This window comes from Aptenodytes patagonicus, chromosome 7, assembly GCF_965638725.1.
Source record: "Aptenodytes patagonicus chromosome 7, bAptPat1.pri.cur, whole genome shotgun sequence".
Taxonomy (NCBI): Eukaryota; Metazoa; Chordata; class Aves; order Sphenisciformes; family Spheniscidae; genus Aptenodytes; species Aptenodytes patagonicus.
This window is the reverse complement of record NC_134955.1, coordinates 29,868,365-29,894,314: the sequence shown is the minus strand read 5'-3', so window position 1 is coordinate 29,894,314 and position 25,950 is coordinate 29,868,365. Positions and strand designations below refer to the sequence as shown.

The following is a 25,950-nucleotide window of genomic DNA, read 5'->3' as shown; positions in this document are numbered from 1 at the left end:
CTTCACAGTAAATTTTAGGGGATAATTATGTAAAAAAATCTAGCTAGGTAAAATAGCTGATTTGTAATTGGAGTAGAACACAGCACAGTTGGAACTTGTCACAGAAGTAAAGGCTTTAAGAGTTCTCAAATACCCAGAACTTTGTTTTTACAGGTTATCGTAAAGACTGCAGTTGTCTGTCAATGCAGTATGCCCTGTTTTTGTGGTGCTCTAATTTTAGGAGGCAAAACTTAGAACTGTAATTATCTCTTTTCACGAATTAGCAATGTCTCATCTGATACTTTCTTCTTCAGTAATAGTGAGTGATAAATTTAAGCCCATATTGTTCAGCCTAGAGGAATATAAAACACATAAAATGCTTTAGAAGTTAATTCTTTGAAGCAGATCTTTAGATTCATAAGTTAAATGGGTGCCGAGCTACACTGTTTAAAAAAAGAAAAATCAGAAAAATGCCAACTCTGTACTGTAAGAACTCGTATGGGGGAAATGGCTGAGCAGTAAGTAATTACTACTTAATTTGTAGTAGAACACCATATAGTTTTCTTCTTTGGTGAAGTAATCGTTCCTTCTTCCCCATTCCCTGTATTTCAGACCAGCTATCCCGCTTGCACATGATCCTGAAGCCTTTCATGTTGAGAAGAATCAAGAAGGATGTGGAAAATGAGCTGTCAGATAAGGTGAGAAAAAGTATTTATCTGGAATGAGTATTTAAACTTTATTGTCATAGCTCTGTTCTCTAATCTGGTTTTTGCAAACTCATTTGTCAGTCTGCATACCTGAAATTTGATTGTAGACCTTTCATGGACCTTCAGTTTCTGGCACCGTGTCCCAGCAATCTCATTGGAAGTGAATGTAACTGAAGAACCCCTAATTAATAAACTTTTCTTCTAGGGAAAACATTTTGTTAACAGTTACAAATAAAAAATCTTTAAGCCTGAGTAAGTTGACAGAAATACCACTAATTGAAGTGAAGGAGATTGATACAACAATGATTGGGTGATAAACATTTCCAATTGCCTTTGTGAAGGAACTGGCGTGGATTTAGGATTCCTTTTGCTTACTTGTAAAGAGTAAGAAATGCATAGTGGCAACATCATACTCTTCTCTCTTGTTAGTCTCTTAATTTCATATGGATGTTAGCAATACTGGATGATCTTGTGGTAAACATGTCCCTGGGTTTTGGGACCACTGGCTAAGAGACATCTACTTTGTTCTGATGTGCTTATTAATTTCAAAACTAGAACTTCCCACAGACACTGTTGTTATGTGATGCACCTGTCGTTATCATGGGCTCCTGACACCTGTTTAAGACAGCTCTAAATGGGTAGCATTTTAACAGTGGGATAGTAGATTGAGGTCAGATTTTAAGCTGATCAGCTGCAGATGTGATGTTTTCAGAGCTTCTTAATAATCTATCTGTTTACTTAGTTGTGCTCACATACTTCTAAAGGTCTGTCTCCTACATCATAACCTAAACCTTCTAAAACACACCTATTGGTTAAGTCCTTCCCAGGTTGGATCCTGAAATACAGATATGAATGCGACTGCCTACATATGTATTTTCTGAGAAAGTTATGTTTTCCTTAAGATATGTTTCTCTCTGCTTTGTGTGTACTGATGTGTTCATCCTCCATTTCAGAGACAGAAAAGGCTAAATCTTCATTACTATTTTGCAGATTGAAATTCTTATGTACTGCCAGCAGACAAGTCGACAGAAGCTGTTGTACCAAGCTCTGAAAAACAAAATCTCTATTGATGACCTCCTGCAGTCCTCGATGGGCACTACTCAGCAAGCACAGACCACCACTAGTAGTCTCATGAATCTAGTCATGCAGTTCAGGAAGGTAAGGCTATTTTAAATAATTTTTAAAAGTACAATCATTCATGACAGAGAACTAAAATACGGCTTCTAGAAAACACCATATAAAAAAAATTTCTGGCATAGGCAAGCTAAATTTGCATGCAGTTCAGTTGTGTTTCTGATGCAGTGTAGCATGATGTTGGGATAGAAGAGCTTTAGCCAAATGGTGCAAGCACCTGCTAACTGATTTGGTTCCAAATTGGTTGTTGAAGGAAATAATTCACTTGGGAAGAAGAGGCAGTAGCTGTTATGTGAATAGGAAAAGATATGATGCAGTATTCAAATTTGAGTAGATATACTAAAATAACTGTGACATACTAATCAATATTAAAGTTTTAGTGATCAATAGTCGTAGTTGATTTGGGATGTAAATGCTGCATCAGACTAAATTAATTCCTCCCAGTGTTTGACATGCTATCTTTCTTATAGGTGTGCAATCACCCAGAGCTGTTTGAGCGACAAGAAACTTGGTCTCCATTTCACATCTCCCTAAAGCCATACCAGATTTCAAAGTTCATCTACCGTCACGGACAGATCAGGGTCTTTAACCACTCACGGGACAGGCAAGTCTACTCCACTTCCTCTCCAGCTTAGCATATTTAGTATTATTACTTATACTTATTTTAGCTTTGTAAGTGCTAATTAACTCACTTACCTGATGTACTTAAATGACATTGGCCAAGCAATGCATTCCTAGTTTTATTTCGTTCATTCAGCTGTTAAGCATCTGATATCTGATGCTCCTTCTTGGTGGAATCCTGATCATCAAATATCCCTTTGATGGAATAAGAAAGTCAGGAAAAGGAATTTAGAGTTGTTGCTGATGATGTGTAATAGAATTAAGCTTTAAAAGAATTCTTAAAACCTTGTTTCCCTTCAGTGAGTTTTCATGTTTAAGGAAGCTATCAGTATCTGTCTGTTGTGATGTGGTATATCGTGAGCATCTACTAGTGCCTTGACAGCTTTTAATGCTTACGTTGGATGAATAGAAGCTGCCCAAGTGCAGTTTGCTGTTTTCTCCGACTGTGGCAGTTCTTGATTAATTTTGTTTGCATTCAGTTATGAGAAGTGCTCAGGACAGAGATGAGAAAGCCATGTTTGAAGATGAGACTAACTGTTCTACAGTGTAAAATGCAATTCCAGAACAATGGTGTGTCTCAGTGTCAAATTAACAGTAGTGCATGTGGACTGATGATGCTTTTCTCTTACTGCCATGCAATTCCAGATATCCAGAGTGCTGAAATACTTACAATGAAGAACTGAATAGTTACTCTGCATTTTCTGCTGATTGTGTAATTGAACATTGTATGTGTTAACACCTTCTTAGTGATTTTGTTTGGTTTTGTTGCTTTCATTTTCAGGTGGTTACGGGTTTTACTTTCGCCATTTGCACCAGACTACATCCAGCAATCTCTCTTTCATAGGAAGGGTAGGTTTACAGTCCTGGGAAGCAAGCTGGGTTGCACACTTGCATGTGATGTTGTAATATGCCTTATTCAGGGGGAAGGACTGAGAGGCCAGATCAGTTAGTCCTCTGAGATAATCTGATTACAACTTGTTAGAATTCTGTTAGCATTTGTACTTGTACATATATTTCATTTGCTCAATGAGGAAAGGATGGAAGCAGCTGGAAGAATAATCTACGGACAGCTTGTTATTTGGTCACTCCTTAATCCTACTGCAGTCTCTTGTTCCATTCCTCCTGTCTTTTTTAACTTGCTTCAAGGGATTAATCCTGCCTTTTTAGTCTAATGTGAATTTTTCACAGATTCAATTCAGAGAAATCTTGGATTCATTTCAGTACATTCTGTATTGTATGTTAAACTCAGCTTCTCTTTTAAGTAAAAAGTAGATGAGATGCAAGTGACCCAGGATCTAATCAATGAGCAAAAAACCCACATAAGCTGCTTATATTGACAAATACAATTGATTATTATAGATTATTGAATTTTTTTCACTAAAAAGAGCTAACTAGATTGCTCAGCTACTGGGGTTGGAAAAACTTTGGGAGAAAAAAGCAAGAGAGATACTGGCTGCCATTACTATGCTGAAATCTGTTAGCATGGACCTGTTCAGCTATGCAGAACCCTTTTCAAGTAAGAACTAGATGCAGCTACAGGACTCTATACTTGCCTGTAACTCTCTGACTTCTGTATGTCTTGCTGATTATTCTGGTTTCTGTTTGTTTTGGTATTCATAATAGGCTTTTTCTTGGGGACCCTTTTTGGCATACCATAAAAGGAAAATAATTTTGGGAAGATAATTTTTGTGTAGAAGTTAAAAAATAAAAAGATATGAATGGTATTGGGGATATGCAGTGTACATGGGTGGGCCTGAAAGGCTTTCTTCATTAACAGTGGAACATATCTCTTCTGCTCCCCACCATTCACTGCGGTGTATCCATCATCCTCACTGTATCTGTTGCATCCTTATGCCCATGCTCACATTCCTTTACCAATTCCTACATCTCCTTCCAACCCGTTTGACTGACTGGCTGGGTAAGAGGGAGCATGTTTGGCAGGCATCCTGAGGTATGCGTGTTCTGGTCAGCTGTCTGGCAGATACGTGTTTGGATTTGCAAACGCTCACGCTGCCTATTGATTCTTAGTAGGCGAAATCAATGTCCTTACTGGCTGCATGGTTTTCTGGCCTAGAACGTATTTGTCTGTCTTGGTAAATGCCCTTCTCTTGCCCAGACTGGAAGATGAACTGGAACTTGGAGTCAGGCAACAGCAATTATATTTTCAGTATTTCTAAAAGATCTAGGTAAATTAGGATCTCCTGTTTATTCACCTAGATTTGTCATATGTCAGAGAATGTGTACCTTGAATTCATGAAGTAAGTTTATTGTTTTCAGCTATGAATGTCTGTGAAACGTGTTGGCCTAACTTCAGTGTTTCTGTGACATAGGCATCAATGAAGAAAGCTGTTTTTCTTTCCTCCGGTTTATTGATGTCTCTCCAGCGGAAATGGCAAACCTCATGAATCAGGGACATTTAGCCAGGTGAGGACAACTTTTTTTTTTTCTCTTTTAGTAGTTACAGGAAAAGTACAGTTGGAGGCATCTCTCTGTAAACCTGTGTTTTCTATGCCTCCTAATATTATCATTTGTCTATCATTATCTAATATTATAGCAACTTCTAGAGTGTTCCTCTAAGTATAGGGCACCATTATGCAAGGCAATTTTTATGCCTCTGTCAAAAGAAAACCTCTGTTACAAAGATTTGACGTTGTAAATACACAAGATGGTCAAAGGGCAACAGAAGAGTTTGCTTAGGATCACACTGTAGGTTGCTGGCATTATCAAGCGCAGAATCCAGACTTTTGAAGGCCAGTTTATTGCAATGCTTACCAATTGCACTTGAGCGTATGTTGTAACACATGTGGAGTAAGCTTGTGCTGTGATAGTTGTTCTTCATCTCCAAGCCACATTGTCTACTTTCCACATGTCCTGTTTTTAATATGGAATGGAATTCCAAGGCGTAGGCTTAGGATAATGGATTTTTAGCACCATGAACTGTATTATCTTGGAAAGGAAGGTGATCTGTTTAAGTTATAGTGTACTCTGCAACAGACAGTACTCTGACTGAAGTTAGATAGTGACTGTAAGAAACTTGAGATTAAAAGCAAGTCTGTCTTAATAAATAAAGGTGTTTTGCTTAGGGCTTTGTAAGTGTAATATTTTATTGTTGTGGTTATTTTGGAATACTGTTTCTTGTCTGTGTTTCAGTAACATAATACAAATTTCTCTTGATCTATCTGAATGATCTTTATGATAAATTCTGCATTCATTATGCAGGTTGTTATGAATAACTTATGTATGGAGCAATTTACAGAGAAGTCAGAGTGCAATTTTACGTAGTAGTGGCTGACTTGGGCTTGACCCTTTTAAACGAAGTGCTTCAAAGTGTATTCTGATTTAATCATTTAGATTCAGTTAAGCCACCTTTGAAAAAAATGGAAATAAGAGTAATATAATTGGAAGATGTCTAGCAAAAATTATTTCCTTTAAGTTAGGACACTGCAAGCCTGAAATTCTGAAAAAACATTTGTGTCAAATAGACTTATGTTGTAAATATACTCAAGCCTTTCTTTCACAAAGCAATGAATAAATGTATCTACTGTGTTTTGTTTCAGATGGTTAGCTCTTTTCCTGTCTCTGAAAGCATCCTACAGGCTCCATCACATGCGCTCCTGGATGGAGACCGAAGGGGAGATACAGCAGGGGTCACGTTGTCTGAGGAACAGGGATTTCTTGCTTGATGTAAATTTCCCACTGTCTTTCCCTAACTTGCACAGCTGCACTTTGCTGCAGGTAAGCAAAATTTCTGTGATGTGGAGACAGTAGCAAATGCTTATGAGTGAGAAATGATGAAAACCTTTCTATCCTTATAAAACAGAGGAAAACAAACTTGGAAACAGGATGCCTTTATTATCTGCTTTATTAGCTATAGTTAATGAAGTTCAGGGTGCTGAGCAGAAAAATAGTTTGACAGCTATCTTCCTCCCATGTGGTGATACATTTCAAAACTTGCTGTAAAAAATAAATCAGTTTAATTAGAAGTCTTAAAAATATTACTGGAGCAACAGAACTAGACTCATGATTTGTCAGGGATAGATTCTACATGTAAGCTTAGGAGTTTTGTAATGTTTTTCTACCTGTAAGATACTTGTTTTCTGACTGAAACCAGCTCTTTTCTTCTCCAAGTCAATACATTGTTGCAGCAACTAGGGAAAGCAGAGACTTCAGCCTAGCGGTGTTTTAGAGTTAGTGGACAAGCATTGTCAATGATGTCTTTCTACTCTGAAATTTGCTTCTGCTGCTATCTGGTATACTCCAAATGTGTTCATCTTACTGTGTAATGCAAGGCCATTTTCTCTAATCTTTTGCCTGGGATGTGTGTGAAGGTTTTGTCTTTTTATGACTAAATTGCTGTTGATTTCCTGAGTTAGGTTATAGCTCCATTGATTCGTTTCACTGGGAAGTAAGTTTACAAAAGTGCTAGCATAGAGTCAGGAAAGCATCTAGGGCAGTTAGCAGATATGCAGTAAAAAAATCTTTTCTGAAACAGCGAGGTCGTGCCAAATTTCTCTAGGGAATATTGCTTCTGTTCATGAGTCTGGAAGGGGAAAGGAGATAGCCAGAATTCAATTGAATAGCGTGTAGAGGAAGTTGAAATTGAAGACACATAAGCAGTAGGAAACCAACCTTGGGCTTGGTGTCATGTTTTGCAGCGTTAACAGCAAAGCCAACAAAATGAGTCCTCCTAGTTATCAAACAAAGAGCAAGCCAACTGAGTGTGTATGCCAGTTAACTCTGGCTGTGCTGGTGTTTAAATATTCTGTGTTTCCATGTCTAGCTTGCTAAAATGTCTATGCTGTATGGATTTCCTTTCAGTTAGTTTTTTTGAGATTACATTCAGCCATTTGTATACTGACTGTGTAATGCTTATCTCTGAAACTATACTGTGGCTCTGTCCTCTTGTTGGTATGGTTAAGGAAAACTTGTGTGGTGTCATAAATGTTGCAGCCTCACAGGAAAGGAGTAGAAGATAGTATCAGAAGTTGTATGCACTTACAGAATGTAGCATTCATTTTTACATATGTAGAAAGACAATCTAGATCTTTATGTGGCCTTTGGGTTAGTGTGTATAAATATTAAAATGAAAGTTGTTATGTTTTCTTAAAGAACAGAAGGTGAGTTAACATTGTAAATATTAAATATGAGATGTGGAAATATGCACATGTAGGTTGTAATATTAACAGTGAAATGGAAAGCATTTGGATAGGCTACAGACCCACCTGACAAGACTTAAACATATAATTTGGTTTCTCCAAATAATTTCTGCTCTTTGAGGAAGTCATTAATTGTGTGTCAGGGGGTCCCAGTGCTGTGACTGTGTGTAACTAGTGACTGGTGTAACTAGTACCTTTTACATAGAAAACAGCCAGCTGAGGAGCAAAGTTCATCTGTGTGTGCAATACAGTGCTTTTGTGATAACCCCGGTAAATCTAAAGGAAGCTTAGCCCTATAGTTATGACAGTTTCTTTAGAATTCTTTTCTATGTTAGACAAATTACCACCTGAAGTCACTTTAAAATAAGCTATGTTTGCAAAATTTTGTTTGCACAGCTTACATATGGAACATCTTAAAAAAAGAAAAAGTGCAAAACCAAAGGGAGAGTTGAAAAACAAACTGTCCTTTACACGCCTGTCTTTTAGCAGCATGCATCATTGTGAGTGTAAATGAACTCACTTTTTTTATCTTAGCCCAAATCTGAGAAACTTTCAATGTAAAATTCCCCGAGGCTTTCTCTAGGGCTTCATAAGATAGTAACATGTAGGGAGTGAGGAGGGGGAGAAACAGAGGAAAAAGGAAATGGTGTAAATCTGGAAAGGCTTTTCTTAACTGCTCAGATCAGCATTTCCGATATAAGAGACAAACTATGAAAATAAGTTGGTAGACAAAAAAACATTTATTTTTAATGGATCTTTCTGAAATTGAGGTAACATCTGTTTAAAGATAGTATGAGTTTCTTCATGTAAACACAGAAATCCCTTGCAGTGTGAGGCCCTTTACTCCGCGCCTCCACAACATGTATTAATTTGTATACGTTGCTTTAAATTAATATAAAATCTGATCTGTTGAGATGAACCCTTCTTTCCTTTGCTTTCCGAATTTTCTTTCTATAAAAAAATTAGGGGTGTTAATGAGCTTAAGATGCTGGTAGCAATCACCCATATTTATATGGAGCTCTGTTTGCAATATAGGAAAGCCTCTTTCAACACTTACTTTGGACTGCATGGTTGCGGTAGATGTGTACATTCTTATTTTTTAACAATCGTCCTCTTCAGTTCTTGGCTTTGTTGTACTGAGGTCTGTGATCCATTTCGGACCTGTGGCTGTGTTCAGTTCTGTAACCTTACCCTGTCTTTTCCATGTATGTGGCTGATGGGAAGCTAGTTTCTGCTGTCCCTGTTACATCTGGTGTCTGCTCTGTTCATGAATACTTAATGGCTGCGTATGTCAGGGAATTCAGAGGGGGATGTTTCTTATGTGACCTGCTCATAATTTGTACACAGGAAACATGGTGCTGAAAACCAGATTAATGCCCATGTACAAGACCTACTTCTAATACTGTGTGTATACAAAAATAATGTTTTTCTCTTATTTTGGATACCTTCTTGGCAGTTTTCCTTTATGTTTCTTCCTGGGTACTTCTAATTGGGCTAAAGCCATCTTTGATGGCTCTTCGATATTGGCTTCCAAAAGAGAATTAAGTAACAAACTTGCATAGGTTTGGAATTACAGTTTGTTAGCTTCCTCTCTATCCATTTCTTGTACTCTCACTTTTCCAGGAAAGAAAGTTAACGAACCCCTCTGATGATCAGGCCACAATCGGTATGCTAATGCTTGCTGTCGTAAGACTTACTGGAAACCTCTTGTGACTGCATGCAATGCTGATTCCTCATCGTAAAATCAGCCGTATGCCCAGTGTCTGGGCCAGGGGTGGGGAAGACAGCAGCTTTGAGCTAAAGCAGTTGTTCTGAGTCTGTCTAGTAGCCTGCTGTTGCTGAGAGAAGTCGCTCTTCCTCTCTGACCCTTGCTGTCTTTTTGTTACTCCCAGCCGCTGAAGCCTGCCTCCGCTGATGTGGGCTTGCACTGTCACATCCCTGAATGAGCTGACCACAGAAAACTTTCTATTTTCATATCTGTTGAATTTGTTCTCTGATTAGATGTGTAGCTAAATACGCTTGTGGAGGGATGTGACGGGTGATAAAACTAACACAAGAAGTGGCACAACTGTGTCATGGGAAGGGACTCCCCCTTTTTGGCAGCAGTGCTGGTGCTTTGTTGCCACCGTTTCTGGTCCTCAGATGAGTAAGCCAGCATTCGCATCTGTTGTCCACAGCCACGTACTCCCAGCCTTGCATTGCCCACTCTGCTGTTTCAGCACACGGCCTGTTTTACCAGGTGGTGAAACAGATCACCAAACTAACTTGGAGTGGAGGGTTTGTTTTCATCTTGATCAGCATCTTAATGAGTACAGACAGCTAAGCCAACAAGAAGGGGCTCTGCGGGGACAGGAGTGAACATGTGAAGCAGTTATTGCTTAAGCTAGCATTACTGATAAAGAATTGCCAGCTGAGTAAGAGCCTGGTTTTGGGATCACTTCACATTATCAGTGTGGCCCAAGCTTTGACCTGTGCTTTTTAGCCCTGCTAAGTGTCAATGAAAGGCTATTGTCAGCTCTTTCTGCTCTCACCTTTTATGTAGAGGAGCAGATGTTCAGTCAGAGAGTATGAACTTTCTTTTTGCCAGCTCCAGACCATGAGTCGTACTGGTAGCAGCTGAAAGACCCACTTACATGCTAGGATTGACTGATTGTATTTCTTAGGTGGTGCGAGCACGTATGTACAGTAAGACTATTTTTCTCCCTTGTCAGCAGGTTCCAAATTATATGTGCTAGCCATCTGCATCTTGCCCAGTGCATTTACATCTGGAAATAGAAAGGGCCCAGAATGCATGATCCATAATAGACTACTGCTGTGGATGTTTTCTAGCATTTTTTGACATATGTAGGAATGCGTATATCCAGTGTATGACATGATATACAAGGTGTCTGCTTCTGTCATGTACACTGATGTTTAGAACTTCAAACATTGGGAATTTAGAAAATTGGGAGGCTATGTAAAATAAAAGTAGCATGCAATTAATTTTGGTGCGCTAGGAACTGGGGCAGAACAACACCAAAGCTTTAGATACTGTTTACATTTTACTTAAGTGAACTGCTAGAATTGTCAGGAGGGCACATCCTGTGATCCTATGGCAGCGAGAGGTATACCTCTTAATGTTTCTTTTTTTGTCGCTTGTTTCCTATAGCATGCAGAATAATGCTCTGCATACTGTAGGAAACAATTATACATAACAATACATAACAATTGGTCGCTATGAATATAGAAGAGTCAGAATAAAAACTAAGTAGCAAAAATAGCTTAGTCTATAAGCAGTTTATTTCATTGTTTGATGCAGATATTTACAATAAAAAAGGAAATATAATAACTGATGTGAGCAAAGAAAATTTAGTTTTCTGTTATTTTTCTGCATAGAGTTGAGCATCTTCAAAGAGCTTTCCTTTCTTTAAACTGCAGTGTCATCTCAGTGCCCCCACTTTTCAGTCAATATATTTTTCTGTATCAAAAGGACATTGATACACTTGTGGCAAACTCCAGGTTTTACATATGGGTGTGTTCATGTGTGTGAGTAACTGTGCTAGCACCTTGAAAGTCTTCAGGATAAAATTCAGAGCCATTTTGCACAGGAAAGGAAGAAAAGGTTGGAAAAGATGAAAGTCCAAAGATACCAGTTCAGTCTCATTTAGACTCTCAATTTTTTTTCTCTGCCAAATTTCATTTTACCCATGCTTCAGAATACAGAAAAGGAGTAGCTACAAAACAGCTTGAGGGTCAGACCTACTAGAATATTCTGGTACTTCCTTCATTATAAAAGCTAAGGTCAAAAGGTTCAAAGAAGGAAAAACTTGTTTCTGGTTCCAACTGCACATAAAGGCAAGTATTGATATGAGCTATTCTGATTTCAACCATTTCAGGATTTGAGTGTTCTGATAATTACACAGAGATCTGTACGTTGTCACTGCAGCAGATGTGTGGAGTTTCCTTTTGCAAAGAGAAATACTTGGTGAATGTCCTTTGTCTTTTTCATGGGTTGTTACAACATTTAAGAGGAATTTTTCTTTATAGACATAGTAACTTCTTAATTTTAATTTTGTTTTTAGAACCTTGTGTTCAGTAGCCACTGTAAAGCAGTTACTGGCTATTCAGATCATGTCATACATCGAAGGAGATCAGCTACCTCATGTGTACGGTGCTGCCAGGTGACTGAGCTGCCGTCCTTCCTGTCCATAGCCAGTCCACGGGTAAGTCCAAGTTAAGTTGTAAATTATGTATTTTCTATTGTGTTTTAAATCTTGTTAGAATTGTGTCTTAGGAACAGGATGATCTATTACTTTCTTTTGGTTGGGTAAAGCTGTTGTGAGGATATCCTTTTGCTACTGTATTCAATAGTGGGTTTTTTCATAGGGGAAGTGACTGTAATGTGTACTGAAAGGAAAAAGGAAAGTTGTAAGATGCACCCAACAGGAGTTACTCTGAGATACATAGATTTCACTTTCTCTCCTAAATACCAAAAGCAGTAAAATTATAGAAGAGATTGTCAAGCAGATTATTCCCCAATAATCTAATCTAATAATCTAAGGGGGAGATGTAGGTATGATATGAACAGAATGGGGTGATTGTTTGGTCAACTCTGATGACAAAAGGGGACTGAGGAGCAATGCTTTTTTGAAAAGGATGTTAATTTTCTCCCATTGCCTCAGCTTGAGAGAGGAAAGGAAGGAAAGGAAAAGGAAACACCAAATTGCAATATGTAAGGATTACTTGACTTGGCATTTCTAAATCTTTTGGATATTAAGTGGTCCTGCTTGGGATTGTCCATCATCTATTAACTGAAGTTTAAAATTATTTTAGCTGAAGTTTCCTGGGCTGACACAAGAGACCTTCATAAGTCTATAGCTATTGTATTCCATGCTGTTGGATCTTGACAAAGCTGGACAAAATGTACTTTTATTACCAGACCATCCAGATGTTATATTCCTTAGTCAGTGTTGATGTTACTGCTGTAGGCTTGATCAAATGGGGCCGCATGTGCAATTATAGATTTGCATCTGGAGAAGGGTGGATGGCAAGTAGGACTCTGTGCTTATTACCTACATGCTGCTGCTCAAGCTGAATTCATCTGTGCCTGCAGCTCTGTGGGCCAGGAATCTAACTGAACTTCTTAAAGTCCTGTATCACCTCCCAGTCACAACATAATACCTGGTTCAAGAACAAGCAGTTATTCTGAGAGTAAATTGTGAAAACCATTTCTCCTTCAGATTCCTTTGATTTGTCACTCTTTGAACCTAAATTTGCATTACGGATGAAGAATATGTTGAATACTTCCCATGCATCAGGAAGGGAGAAGAGGGGCTTAGAAGGCTACATATGAAGGGGAAGGGAAAGGCAAGGAGAGATGGTGTCTGACAGTTATTCTAGTGAATAAAAGTTACTTGTTTTGGCTTGGCTGGTGTGTAAAAATGATTACGTGGAGGCATGGCTTTTTGTTTCTAGGACTACAAAGACTTAATTTTACACTTGTTAGAAACTTTTGGCAGGAGTGTAGAAGACCTGAAACAGCAGAAAGAGCACATATGTTCTCAGAAACTATAGCCTTCTGTTGTTGTTTGACCTGTGATGAATTTTGGGAAGTTAATGGAGCGAATGATAGAAATAGGAGCGTATGTTTATGTAGCAGCTATGGGGTGGGTGGAGGGGGGGGGGGTATTAGTGTTGTAGTTTTCCTTCTATGCAGGCAATTTTCCTGAGTACAAATAGGTCTCAACCACAAAAAAAGTAGCTTGCGGGATGGATCTTGTATTCTCATTAAGAAGCTGATTAATTCAGTTTAGAGTAATATTGTTTGGTTTAGTTTCAGTAGATCCCAGTGTGTCAGAGGTATTGTGGTGAGAAGTGGTTTTGGGCATCTCACAAAGTCTGAAAGGTTAACTTTGCATGGAGATAAACGCAGGAAGAAATTTAACAATTACCCTAACTAAACTAAGTTACTGAATTTAAGGTGGCAGTGCATTCGTACATCCCTATCACTGTATCTTTCTGATGTATTTCTGAGCTATGACTGTTACATTCAATCAGTTTGACAATGTGTTGACATAGAAGGGTTTAGTACTAAGGACTATCCTACCTTTTGTTAAGAGTAAACCCGCAAAAACAAACCTGGAAAAAAACTTTAAAAACTGCACCATGGCAAAAAGGAGGACATGAAGAAGCTTGAATGGAAGATTTTTTTGATCTGTTGCAGAAATGTGTTGGTTTTTCTCGTAAGGCCATGCAAAAGATGCAGAGCTCTACCCTAGAAGTGTGTATATGCATTTAAAGAAGTGTGGAACTGACAGTGAAGATAGTCTTATGTCCTCAGATGTCAGTCAGTGTTACACAGGCTACATGGGAAGATTAGTTCTTATTAATGTAGAAATTGCACTGAGGCACACACAGAGTTCATCTCAAGATTGTCTCCTACTAGCTCTTCCTTTAGGTGAGGTATTACTGAAATGTAGCTTGTAGAATTTTATGATGTGACTTTGTTTTTCTTTTAAAAATCCTAGTGTACAGATCTCCGTATTGATTTCAGTAGATAAGCTGTGTTTCTGTGTCAGAAATCAGTCTGCTCTGTTTTGTGGGTAGTGGCTGACTGTCCTAGGTGTCCTGAAATAAATATGACAAGTTGTGCTTGAAAATATTTGTTTCAGTCTGTCCAGTGTAGAAATATGAACTGAAATGTGATGGTTAATAGTGTCCCTTAAACAACCTAAGTCTGTACCATTGTTTGCGGTGTACATCAGTGTTCAGGTCACAAGACTTGCTTGCATTTTGAATTGAGAGGTTTTGCCCTGTCCCACAAAAGTCAGTCCTATGCTTTGACTGCAGATGGCAGTACAAGATAGCAGCAACTCTAACAGCATCTTTAAGTAGTAGAAATGTGTACACAGTCCCTTTCACTTTGCAGTGTTTCACGTGGCTGTGTGTATAGACCTGTAAGCCAGTCTGGTTTAAAAATAGCTCTTGGCATCTTGCAAAACAATGGCTTTACCATTATCACTAAGATTTTGTATGCTTTTTTGTTTTTATTTTGATATGTGCTATAATTGTGCTCATGAATCTGTTTAAACAATTATTTGGCCCTTGCAAAGAGAAGTCTCTGTTTGCGAGATGAATTTATTCTTATAAGAAGAGCTCCTGTAAAACAGGAGTGGACCACAGGCTTCTACCCAGAAGATCTTGCTTAATACCTTTTGCTTTGAGTTAGCTGGTAAATGTGCAGAGAGGAGCAGCCAGCATCTAAGATATCAGGCAGTCTGTCCTGAGGTATGGGTTGCTCCCTTCACCTTACAATTCTAAAGTACAATATTTAAAACTGTTGATATTTAAACTATTTTATTGCTTATCATTTAGTTAAGCCATTAAAATATTTTCATTTGCATGATATAGTGTTATATTATTCTCAATATGTAGCAGTTAATTATGTCACGCTAGAGTAAGCTTAAAAAAATTAAAAACCCTTCAAATACATAAAAGCTTTTCACCTGCAATACAAAGATAGTTCTTCTACTATGTTTAATATTTCAATTGTCCCATTATCACGCTAATTTCCACCCCTACTCAATTCTCCAGAAACTCCACTGCTTACTGTTCACCATCAAACCCTACAGACTCCCATACTGTTTCTTCCTACACAGCTCTGCCTCCTTTTTTAAAATGTGAAAACTTTCACAAGTTTGATTTCTTCTGTGTTCATTTTTATTTGTTACGTTGCTTTTCATAGTCCCATAGGTAATGTCATTTTGCACAATGTTAGGATTCATGACAATATTTTTAACTTACATGAATTTACATGGATTCTTTTTTTTTTAACTGTACTTCTGAAATAAAAGCAACAATGACTTCTAGAGTAATGATATATTTGCTTCCTATATTGGTGAAGAAACCTACAAAGCATTGCAAATTTATAACTTTTCTGTTATAAGCCCATACTGTAAGGTTAATTGTCTAATATTAAATTTTATTTTCATTTTTAAGTGAGTTTACAACACATTACTAAGTCTCTAGATAGTATGTGAACATTTCTACTAGCTTTCTTTTGTAAACTTGGTTATAAATAGCTTTTGGAAACACATACCCCAGAATGTTGGCCCAGAACAGACATACTCAGAAAAGATAGGAAAAAGTTGGTGATCTGCATTTTATTAGATAGTGAATTGTTGTGTGTTTATATTTGCGTGAAAGTGTTGTAATTGTTGTATTTGCTTTGGATCATATGGTTTAACTCCTGGTGAAGTATCTAAAGAAAAACCCAGCAGAGTAGGCTGTCCTGGTGTGCACCATGGCTCAGTTAATGCTTTAGGTTCTTACTGCTTCAGTATCTTGAAGTTGTCCCTTACCCTGGTTAGGGAGAGATAAGAGAAAGCTATAGACTGTATGAAGGACAGCCTTGTCTGCTGGAATGAACTCTTTACTGGAGGACCTTATCGCCATTGTGCATACAGCTGTTTGGCTAACATGGACCTTCCACTCTCTGTCCAGATTTGGGTGGATGGGGCAGAGCAGGAGGAGTTAAAGTGATGGAGCCATTCCAGAACAGCTTGCATGGCATGAAATCAGAGTTCCTGTGTTTGCAACATTGGTCTGTCCAGCTGTGTTGTATGTACTGAAGCAAATAATAGGGCAAGGGATTCACAGAATGGCCAGAAAAAAAAGATGATCATCCTGTGCTTGCTTGCACTGTTTCTGTGGCCCGCTTCTGTTCAAATCAGCTGTCAAGCCCAAGAAATGTGCTGTTCCAAAACGGGGCTGTTTTCCTGTTCATTTTTTTCCTTTCTAATTTATGTATCTTCCTAATTTTAAATTATCACATGAATTTCTGTTAAGGACGATATGTAAATCTCACCTCTGCTAGGTAAATACTTGATTGTGAAGGGCAAAAATAAAAATAAAAAAAGAATTAAAAAAAGAAATCCAGGCAAAATGAGAGGTGCAGGAAGGATATTATTCTTTTACTCTCAGCTTTGTTATCAGTTGTGTAGCAACTGGCACAAGGCATTGTTTATCAAAAGGCAAGTAGTTGGTGCCTGGTTGTTCACAGGACTTTTTTCGTGGTGTGGGGAGATGTTTTATCTTTGCTTATTTTAAGCCCAGCCTAAGATTGTTTTCTATTTGTACATGTCAGTAATGATTTGACTTTTAAAATTTGATCTTGTGGGAAGGTACCTGTACTGGGGACTTGGGGATGAGGGGAAATCTGAACAAGAATGTTGATTATTATTTTACTTTTAGGTAACAGCTGTGCCACTGGAGTTCTACTGCAATGACCGAAGTGCAGAATACGAGCGCAGGGCACTAAAGGAAGGAGGAAGTCTTGAAGCAAAGCAGTGTGTACTCAATGGAGCCCCTGAGCTAGCAGCTGACTGGCTGAAGCAATGCTCCCAGTTCTTCCCAGAGTATCCAGGAGGGCTGTTAGGGATAAGACCTCAGAACGGCTGGTCTTTTATCAGAATACCAGGTAGGTTTGGAGGTTGTCATGGAACAGAGGTGAGGTAAATAAGGACATCTGCTCTTTGGTGGTAATTATGCTTGATTATGGGCTTTTTGAGGGTGTGTGGGTGGTTGTGTGTTTGTTTTTCCTCCTGAGTGAAAGTTAACCCTGGTATCTTAAAATACACTGTGATTTCACATCCTCTGTCTGGAGTAAAGCTGTTGATGGATACTGAACAAGTCTAATACAAACTTTTCTAATGCTTACAAACCTCTCAGCGTGTCAGCTCTCCAAATGACTGTAAAGAGATGGATTTGCTTACTAAAGCACAGTCTACTCTCACAACCAAATAGTATTTTGAGGTTGGAGATAGGAAGATTGCAGGAAAAGTAACAGTCATACCTTGCCTCCTAGTGTGTTGGAAGACCTTCGTATTGACCTAAGAGATCTTTTGTTGGTTTTCCTAGTGAAAGGATAAACATTACTTGTAGCAGTCTACCATGAGAAGGATGGGTTTGGGGACCAAGTTCAGAGGAAATTAGCCTGGAAAACAAGGCATGAGGGATTTGCTGAGTTTCAATTGGAATAAAGAGGACTTACTCATATTTCCTGGTAAAGTGGGAAAAGGGTACCAGTGTACTAGTAAAGTAAATGCACTTAATTTTTTCCTAGAATTAGACTAAAGTAATCCAAGATTTGCTAGAATTAGATTGCCAATACTGCAGTGACTTTCATGGGCCGGACACACTCTAGCTGTCGGAAGATGATCCTGAGCAGTGAACAGAGTTCTGCAGAAAGTACTAGAGATCTGAGAGATAGCCAAGAGGAAAAACAGCTTACACTGCCAGATGCTCAGTTATTCCCAGACCCTTTTGGGTCAAGGATGTTTGGCAGGGGAAGTTTGTACAGTAAAAGGAAAATGGCCTTTTGCTTGCTACAGTCCGATTTAAGAAGGTACCTCATAAGTACTTGGAGTCATTTGAAGTACATGCACGTTTGTACCAATGTAATGGAAAAAACATTTTTCATGAGCTTGCACTAGATTAATGTTCAATGACAGTTGATGATTTTTATAATTTCTTCAGGAATTCATTAAATTGTTTATCAATTATTTGGAAACATAAAATTAATCGCTGTAGCAGAAAGGCGGGAAATAGTGAAGGGATAAATTAAGGTAGAAGGCATGGATAGAGAAGTGAAGAAAAGTATCCGATGTAGAATAGAGGGCTGCATTCTCTTGAAAAGACCTCCATTTTAGGCTGATGACTTTGTCATCAGCAAAAATTTGTGGAGGAATAAAGATGGGGCACAAGAAGCTTACAGGAGTGAGTGAATAGGTGCAAGGCTAGGCAAATTGTTGTCAAAGCACAACAAAGAATTTGAATGAGAAGGTGGTTGGGATGAGTATGTTATGTAAAGCTGGCTTAATTTAGGAGGTGTTGGAGCTAAACGTGGTTAAAAAAAATAGTTTTGTACAGTTGTGTTTTAATTAGGTGGAAAGTAGCACTCAAACCTAAACTTATTCTAAGAGGAGAGGGCACATACCACAACAGGACAGCTGTGTTTGTACATGCAGGAGCAGGCACAGTGCATTGCAGAAAGCGGCTGATGTGCTGAAGGAGCCATTTACAGGGCTGAAGTATAGCAAGTGTCGAATGGAACGGTAGGTGTGAAGGTCTCCGGTAAATAGGTTACAAGAAGAAAAGGGGATACCTCTGTCTCCTAACCCTGATCTATCCTCTCCCAGACTTGGTGTTCCCAGTACCCTGGCAGCAGGCTCAGCTGCGATCACTGTGGGAATCTCTTGAGGCTTTTCCTGTTCTTTGAAAGAAAAATGGTCCTGGATTAAATGGCAGGAAGTGTCTGAGTCCTTTTAGCATCGATAAAAAGTACCGGCCTCACTGGCTGTTTACTGTGAGAGCCAGCTAGCTCCTCACTGACCCCATTGTGCTGTGCAGACTGTCGGGAGGGGAACCAGGGGTGTCAACTGGAACCCAGACTTTATCTCTCTTTCCTTTGCTTTTTGCATGTCCAGAGGCACTTTTTCTCATTCTCCAGAGAGCGGTGAGCCCAGCTACAGTCATCGGCCAGAGCTCCTGACTGGGGTTATTTTCAGTCATAATCACTTGTAAATATTTTTCCCAGGCTGTAGGATCCCACTGTATCCCCTTGTAGATAATTTATGTCCATATCCCTGCGTGGCTGGAGGCAGGGACTTTTTTTTTCCAGACTGAAAACCATACAATATGATTTTACAGTTACTTTCTCTTTGGTCTGGTTCTCTTTTCTTGTTTATTTCATACAGTGCTGAAGGACACAAAAATTGTGTCCTAAGGAGAGTTCTTTGATGTGCAGTCCAGGACCTCTATCTCCTGACTGGCTTAAAAAAAGTTCCTTTGATGCTATTTAAAAAAAAAAAAAAAAAAAAAAAAAAATCTAAAGACATTGTCATTGGGAGTTTTCACCAGTCATTAAAAATGGAAAATGTAGAACGGCAAATTTTGGAAATCCCATTTAAAAAAGAAGCAAACTGCCTTTTTCTTCCCCCAAGGTAAAAAGGAATGAGAAGTGAGAGAAACTAAAGGGGGAAGACACTCCCCCCCCCCCCCCCCCCCTTTTGAATAATTGTGATGTTTTTTGAAGATGGCATGAATAAAGAAGCACGTTTTCTGTTACCACTTTCCAGAATTTGTCCTTTGAAGCACTAGGTGGCAGACTTTAAGCATGCAAAAATTTTTGATCTTGGAAAACACAACGGTATCAAGATAGCACACTTAAAGATGCCAGGTTAAAGTCAAATGGTTTTCTCTTCCAGAGGTGATAAATCTTTTTTTGTTAGTTCTGTTTTTCTTTTCTAAAAAAAAAAACCCAACTTTCTCAGCAGTGCAGTCTGCTCTGATGCTGAGATATTGGACAAATTATGAACTGTTAACAAGTTGCTAACTTTCTGGACTGTAAGACCATCTGCAAATAAGTTCTTTACTTGTAATTTGCATTTTATTGCTATTTAAAAATAGTAACTTACACAATGGAGACCCAAGGAGCCAGCAGCAAAGGACGCGCATCATTTCCAGTTACCAAAACTTAATTCTACCTATTCATGCCTGTGTGAGAAAAACAGTAGCATTTTGCTTTTGGAAACTTGCTAATGTATTAATCTGAGTCAGTCGAGATTGACTTTTGAACAGACTCTGTTTGTTCTCTCAGCTTCCTTCCAGTCAGATGGCTTTTGATTAATAATCGTATTAGTTTGTCATGTATATATATCTAGACTTTTCATGTTGCTTCACTCAATTTAATTCATTCTGAAATAGCAAGCTGACCGATTAGAATAAAAGCAGAATGTCATGGCTGTATGGATTTAAAGGAAAGAATGACATTTTGTATAGAGTAAACATTGCTACTGTGCAGAGTTTTTGACTTACATAGATGTATTTTAAAACCAAATAACCGTAAGTCATTTCCCTTTTTACTTAATTACCTAAGTTCAAAGTTTGGTTTTCCTTAGAAGAATGCATGAAACTATTAACTATTTGTATGTAATTAAGACTGAGTTGTCTTCTATAGATGAGTGTGTCATTACACATTATGTTGCACTTAGAACAAATGCCAGCCTGAGCTGTGGTCTTGAGTTTACCTTACAGTATCTCCTTGGCTTGGCTCTCTAGTTGATGGATTCCCTAAGGTAGTTGCTAACGATTCAGGCAGTGATGTGGCACTTGCTCCTGGCAAAGCAACAAGGTCGCCATCAAAAGGGAGAGCGAATTGGAGAAAAACAGTGACTATCTAGATAGGCAGACAAGCAAGAAAGAGCAGAGCTCTCTTGTCTTGGATTCTTAGCTAGTGAATTGCAGGAGCATGGCTCTAAACTTACCAAAGAAGAGAGCATTCACAGCATTGGCTTATAGTGCAAATATAATAGCTAATAATTTTAAGCGATATTGACAGCTCGCAATTTTTTGAATTGCAGAAAGCAGGACTGTTGGCTGCATCTTCTGATGTCCTAATGTAGATCCCACTAATTCCAGCATCAAGTCCATTGTTTATATTTAAGCTAAAGGATATTTTTGAAAGAGATCTTGATTGAAATACTAAAGTAATGAAGAAGCCACCATGATTCTGGATAAAAGCGTTGCTGACTAGTTTTTCCTCACTATTGGAAGGATAAGAGGGAAGTGTGCCTTGTTTTTACAATTTTAACAAGTCACTGAATATTGTGCCTTTCTCTGCTAGTATAAAGTTCTCTTCTGTTGTTAAAAACCTTTGTCCAAAAGAAGAACCTTGAGTAGTGCCAATTGCTCTTTGAAAAATTGAAATGGGTCAAGTTTCTGAACTCCCTCACTGCAGGAAAAGTTTTTTAACACACTGAAATCTTGGAGATTTTTCTTGAACACTTTTCTGGTTTTTACAACCTTTCTGAGAGGCGTACTAAACCTAGAGATGTTATTTCAAAATGATCTTTTGAATTAAGTATAGAACAACAACTACATTCTTGCTTTTCTCAGCAAACCCCTGGTTGCATGTGCAAGAATCAAAATTAGCCTTCTGTGCCACATCATTGCACTTGGGCACTCATGGACTGTGTTGCCTGCTGTGCTCATAAGATCTTTTTAGGAACACTGTTGTGTGATCTGTACTCCTCTGTTCCACTAGTATGAACTTGGTTTTAGCTATATTAAAATGTATGGTGCTCAGATGAATGAATTAATTTTTGTATATAGCTTTTTTTTTTTTTAATCGGAATATTGTGCAAGACAGTTAACTGCCTTACAGAAAGCTGGATTTTCTTCAGTCAAGGCATGTTGTGGTTGTTGATCTGGTCAGAATGAATCCTTAGATGAGGGAAATGGCTGTCCAAAAAAGGATTTGAGTCTATACTCGTGAGGAAATAATTCATTCTGTGCAATGAGAAGCGTGCAGAAGTGTTACCTGCTAGACATGTCAAAAATATTTGGGTTCTGTACTAGCCTGCACCATCTGCAGTTGTCAACTTTCCGTTTTGGCTGTAAACCTAAATTCAGACATCCCAAAGAATAAAGAATCATCAGTGGCCTTTCCAACAGATAATTTTTTTGGAAGAAAATTTCTCTTCATCCTCTTTCAACAGTAATGTATTGTTTACTGAAGTTTATGTACAGAATGTACAAACAGGAAGATCTCCTTCCTGAAAAATACTTCATGAGCAGTGCTGAAATAGAGAGGACATGAAGTATAAAATCTGAAGTGACTTAAAAGATTGCCATCTGGAAACATTTCTTAAACAACAAAAAAAAAATCCAAAAAGCAGAGGGCAGGGAAGAAAAAGAAAAGTTAAGGCAGTGCTGTGAAGGGGCTGTTATTTTACAGTGACCTAGAGAACTGTTCTTTACTTTCCATGTTGGTGAGGGGTTTGATCTTGAAACTAGATCTGTGGAGGTTAAGTCTAAATCTCAGCAGCAGGTAGCAGCAAATGTCCAAAGGACAGCATTTTAACATGTGAAGTGGAGAAAAATTCTTCAACTGTCAAGGCATGTTGTGGTTGTTGATCTGGTCAGAATGAATCCTTAGATGAGGGAAATGGCTGTCCAAAAAAGGATTTGAGTCTATACTCGTGAGGAAATCAATCTGTGATGAGATTTTGTGAAGTGGGTATATTCATACACACCCGTCCCAGCAAACAAAAGTTATTGTTAGCAGTGTGATTGTAAGTGTCAGCCAGAAGGGATGTTGCAGTTTCTTCCATCACAACTCGTTACTTTAGGGATTATAACGCAGTGAAGTACTAGGAGACTTAGAAGTTAACTTGCTGCATGTAGCTGTTCTGGCTTTATTAGTTACCTGCTTTTCTTCCATTTCTTTTTAGACAAAGAGAGTCTGATCACTGACAGTGGAAAACTTCATGCTCTTGATCTTCTGTTGACACGGCTGAAATCTCAAGGACACAGAGTTCTCATCTACTCCCAGATGACACGGATGATTGACTTACTGGAGGTAGGAGAGCTATAGCCTACAGAAGACAAATTCTGAAGATGCAGATTTAGCAACAGTGTTGTGGAGAAAATACTATAATTTGGATGCAGCAAACCTGACATAAAATTATTATACTGAAGGATACCCAGTAAATGCATTACTACAAGAATATAAGAGCTGCCGTACAAAGTTAGACCTAAGGTCCAGCCTAGTGTACAACAGCAGTGTACAACAGCAGATGGTATGGGGAAAATGTACAATAGTGATACTTCACAATAAGTCTCTCAGTGTCCAGCAGTTTGCAGCTCAGGGGCTTTCTGAGCCAGATGTGCCTTCTGTATATTCAGTAATCCTCAATGGATTCTTCTTCCATGAAATCGTTCAGTTGCATCTTGAGTCTTTGTAAATTTTGTCATTTGCACTGCCCTGTGGCAAGGGGTTGCATGGCTTAATTATCCTCTTTTGCTGGTTTTGAACTGCTTCCTTCTTATTTTCATTTGATGCCCATGTGTCCTTTTGGAAGGAAGAGGGAGAACAGTGATTAATTTTACATTGTTTATGTTGCTTGTAATTTCACAGACTTTTACTGTTTCCCTCTATCATCTTATTCCTGTGCAGAAGTTTGGTAGACATTAATAATAAGAGGTTCTCTGGCATATACGATAGGAAAGAAATTAGGAATTACATCATTACTCATTATTTAAATACAGTCAGTCTGCCTCAGAGGAAAAAAATAAATCAGTATTTGATTAGCAAACGTGCCACCAAAGAGCTAGTCTGAAGAGTCATTAGTAGAAGAACTATTAATTTGATTTCCTATTGGTAATACTTATAATGCTTAGAAAGAAATACTTTTATTTCTCTGGGCTTCTGTTGAAGACAGCAAAGTTTGAGTTTTTGGCTGGATCTGAAAAAAGGATTATCTTGTGTCACAATGCCTCTGTCCTTTATCAGTGAAAGATTAGTAGTAATAACTTTTATGTCTATCTAACTCTGAGTAAGAAAATAGGAGACTTGATGTACGTTAGTTTCAAACAGGCAATCCCGATAAAGTTTTCTGACTGTGAATACATAGTAGGTGGGAAAATACTTGCATTTGGCAGTATAATTTCAGTACTGCTAGAACATCAGGACCCTGTGATCCTTCAGCCATTGGTCCTAAGTATACCTGGGCTCCCTCAGCAGTGTTTGACATGGGATACTGTGTTCTCCACAATAAAGTGAAGAGAAAAAGTGAGAAGCCTGAATCAACAGCTGCCTAAATCATGAGTCCTGTATGAGCAGGAGTGAATTTTAAGGTCAGCAGTTAATAGCTCAATAACAAATCACAAGCTGAATTTTGGTTTTGCTGCTGTGAGGAAAAACAGAATTTGCATGGTTGCAATTCCGTATTTTGGCTCTTTGCCCAGCATTGCTTCCTGTGCCTCTTTTTTTGGCAAACAGTGGACATGGTGCAGGTTTGTTGACACCTTGCATTACACCATGAAGCTCATAAAGCTGAGTGTTCAGTGCTTCTGTCTTCTGTTAGCATTCAATTTTAAAGGCTTGGGAGCACACCACTTTGCTATTCCACCTCCTAAATGCTCAACTTTACTTGTTGGGTTTTATTACCCAAATAAGCCACCTGCCAAGCCCTCTGTTTTTCCTTCTCCCCACCCATGTAACAGAAGCTGGAGTTAAGCAAGTTAAAAATCAAGTAAGGACTCAGTTTGTAAGAAAATCCTTGCAAAAGTTGTGTAGCAGTAGATACTTATTTTTTTCCTGACCTGAGATATCAAAATACATCCCCTCTGCCTACTTGAGTATGAAAGAACATAAGAGGTCCTGGTTTTTTTAACAGTATTTTGACTGTGTCAGTGTAACTGCTGTGATATCATACTAACCTAATCTATGCAGGGCAGAGAGCACAAAACACATTGTTTACAAAGTTATAAAACCATGTTTGTTTGATTTTTAGCTTCAGCTGAAGAATGCTGCTTATTTCAGCCATTATAAAATGGCAGATAAAAATACAAAGAGGAGAATTATTTTCTTTCAACAGAAGGGGATAAAGTATAATCTCAGTACTGTTATTTCATGCAGATGTGTATTTCATACTTTTTAAGATTGTCATGTTTGTTTTTCTCAATGTGATTGCTTTCTCCTATATGGCAGAGTAATTGTCCATGATTACAGTGGGAATCACATTACATTCATGTGATGAGGGGTCAAATTATATTCTGCATGAAGTAAAATGTCTTAGTTCTATTCTACCAAAAGTTTATTTGTCCTGTTAAAACATAAGAGTACTCAGTTTGGACTATGAAATAACATGAAGAGAAAACATTTTAGAGTTTTTGAGAAAGTGTCAGTGTTGAAGCCCAGAAGATCGCTGACTAACGGCACTGCATTCTTACCGTGCTCGAGTCATTCTGTGTTGTTCATTTCCTGTATAGGTACTCTGTTGCCAGGGCCACTTTCATTATTTTTCCTAGATTGATACCTCTGGTGGCTTGGTGTGACCCCTTACACTAAACAAGATTGGCAGGTAGATTTTTTCAAGCAGGTCTAGTATAAGTATCTCTATATGAGATTAAAGCCTCCCCATGAGGCTTTCCCCCACCCCACCCCATCACTCCTTGAGGGAACTAGAAAAATGAGCAGTCATCGAGTGCCTTCCACAATTACAGTAGAGACCAGGTATATTACTACTTAAATAGTTTCTTTGTCATCAGTGCGTGCGCTCTTTTTTTCTTTTTTTTGGTAGTTAAAAGCGTGCTATTTCTGCAAGTGATCAAAGCACTAAACTGCTGACAAGTGTAGTATAAGTAGCAATGTTTGTTTTTTTTTCTTTTTGCTGAATTGTAAGAGTGTACTGTTAATATTTAGAAAAATACTGGATAAAAACAGTTCACAAAAAAGGGCGTTTCATACAAACACTTACACTACTGTGAAGTATCCTTCTTGATCAAAGGAAGGTGGATGGAGGCAGACC

General features: G+C 38.4%; 1 protein-coding gene across 2 annotated transcripts in view; it reads left to right on the top strand.

The window, feature by feature from the left end:
- The window catches only part of INO80 (INO80 complex ATPase subunit), a 67,692-nt gene that overhangs the window by 27,844 nt on the left and 13,898 nt on the right, over window positions 1–25,950 (top strand). For both annotated transcript variants that reach the window (XM_076344609.1, XM_076344610.1), the window contains exons 19-27: window positions 592–677; window positions 1,677–1,844; window positions 2,291–2,424; window positions 3,223–3,290; window positions 4,772–4,865; window positions 5,999–6,176; window positions 11,659–11,799; window positions 16,829–17,054; window positions 22,870–22,997. In XM_076344609.1, the coding sequence (XP_076200724.1) occupies window positions 592–677; window positions 1,677–1,844; window positions 2,291–2,424; window positions 3,223–3,290; window positions 4,772–4,865; window positions 5,999–6,176; window positions 11,659–11,799; window positions 16,829–17,054; window positions 22,870–22,997 (1,223 nt within the window). The remainder of the gene's footprint in view (window positions 1–591; window positions 678–1,676; window positions 1,845–2,290; window positions 2,425–3,222; window positions 3,291–4,771; window positions 4,866–5,998; window positions 6,177–11,658; window positions 11,800–16,828; window positions 17,055–22,869; window positions 22,998–25,950) is intronic.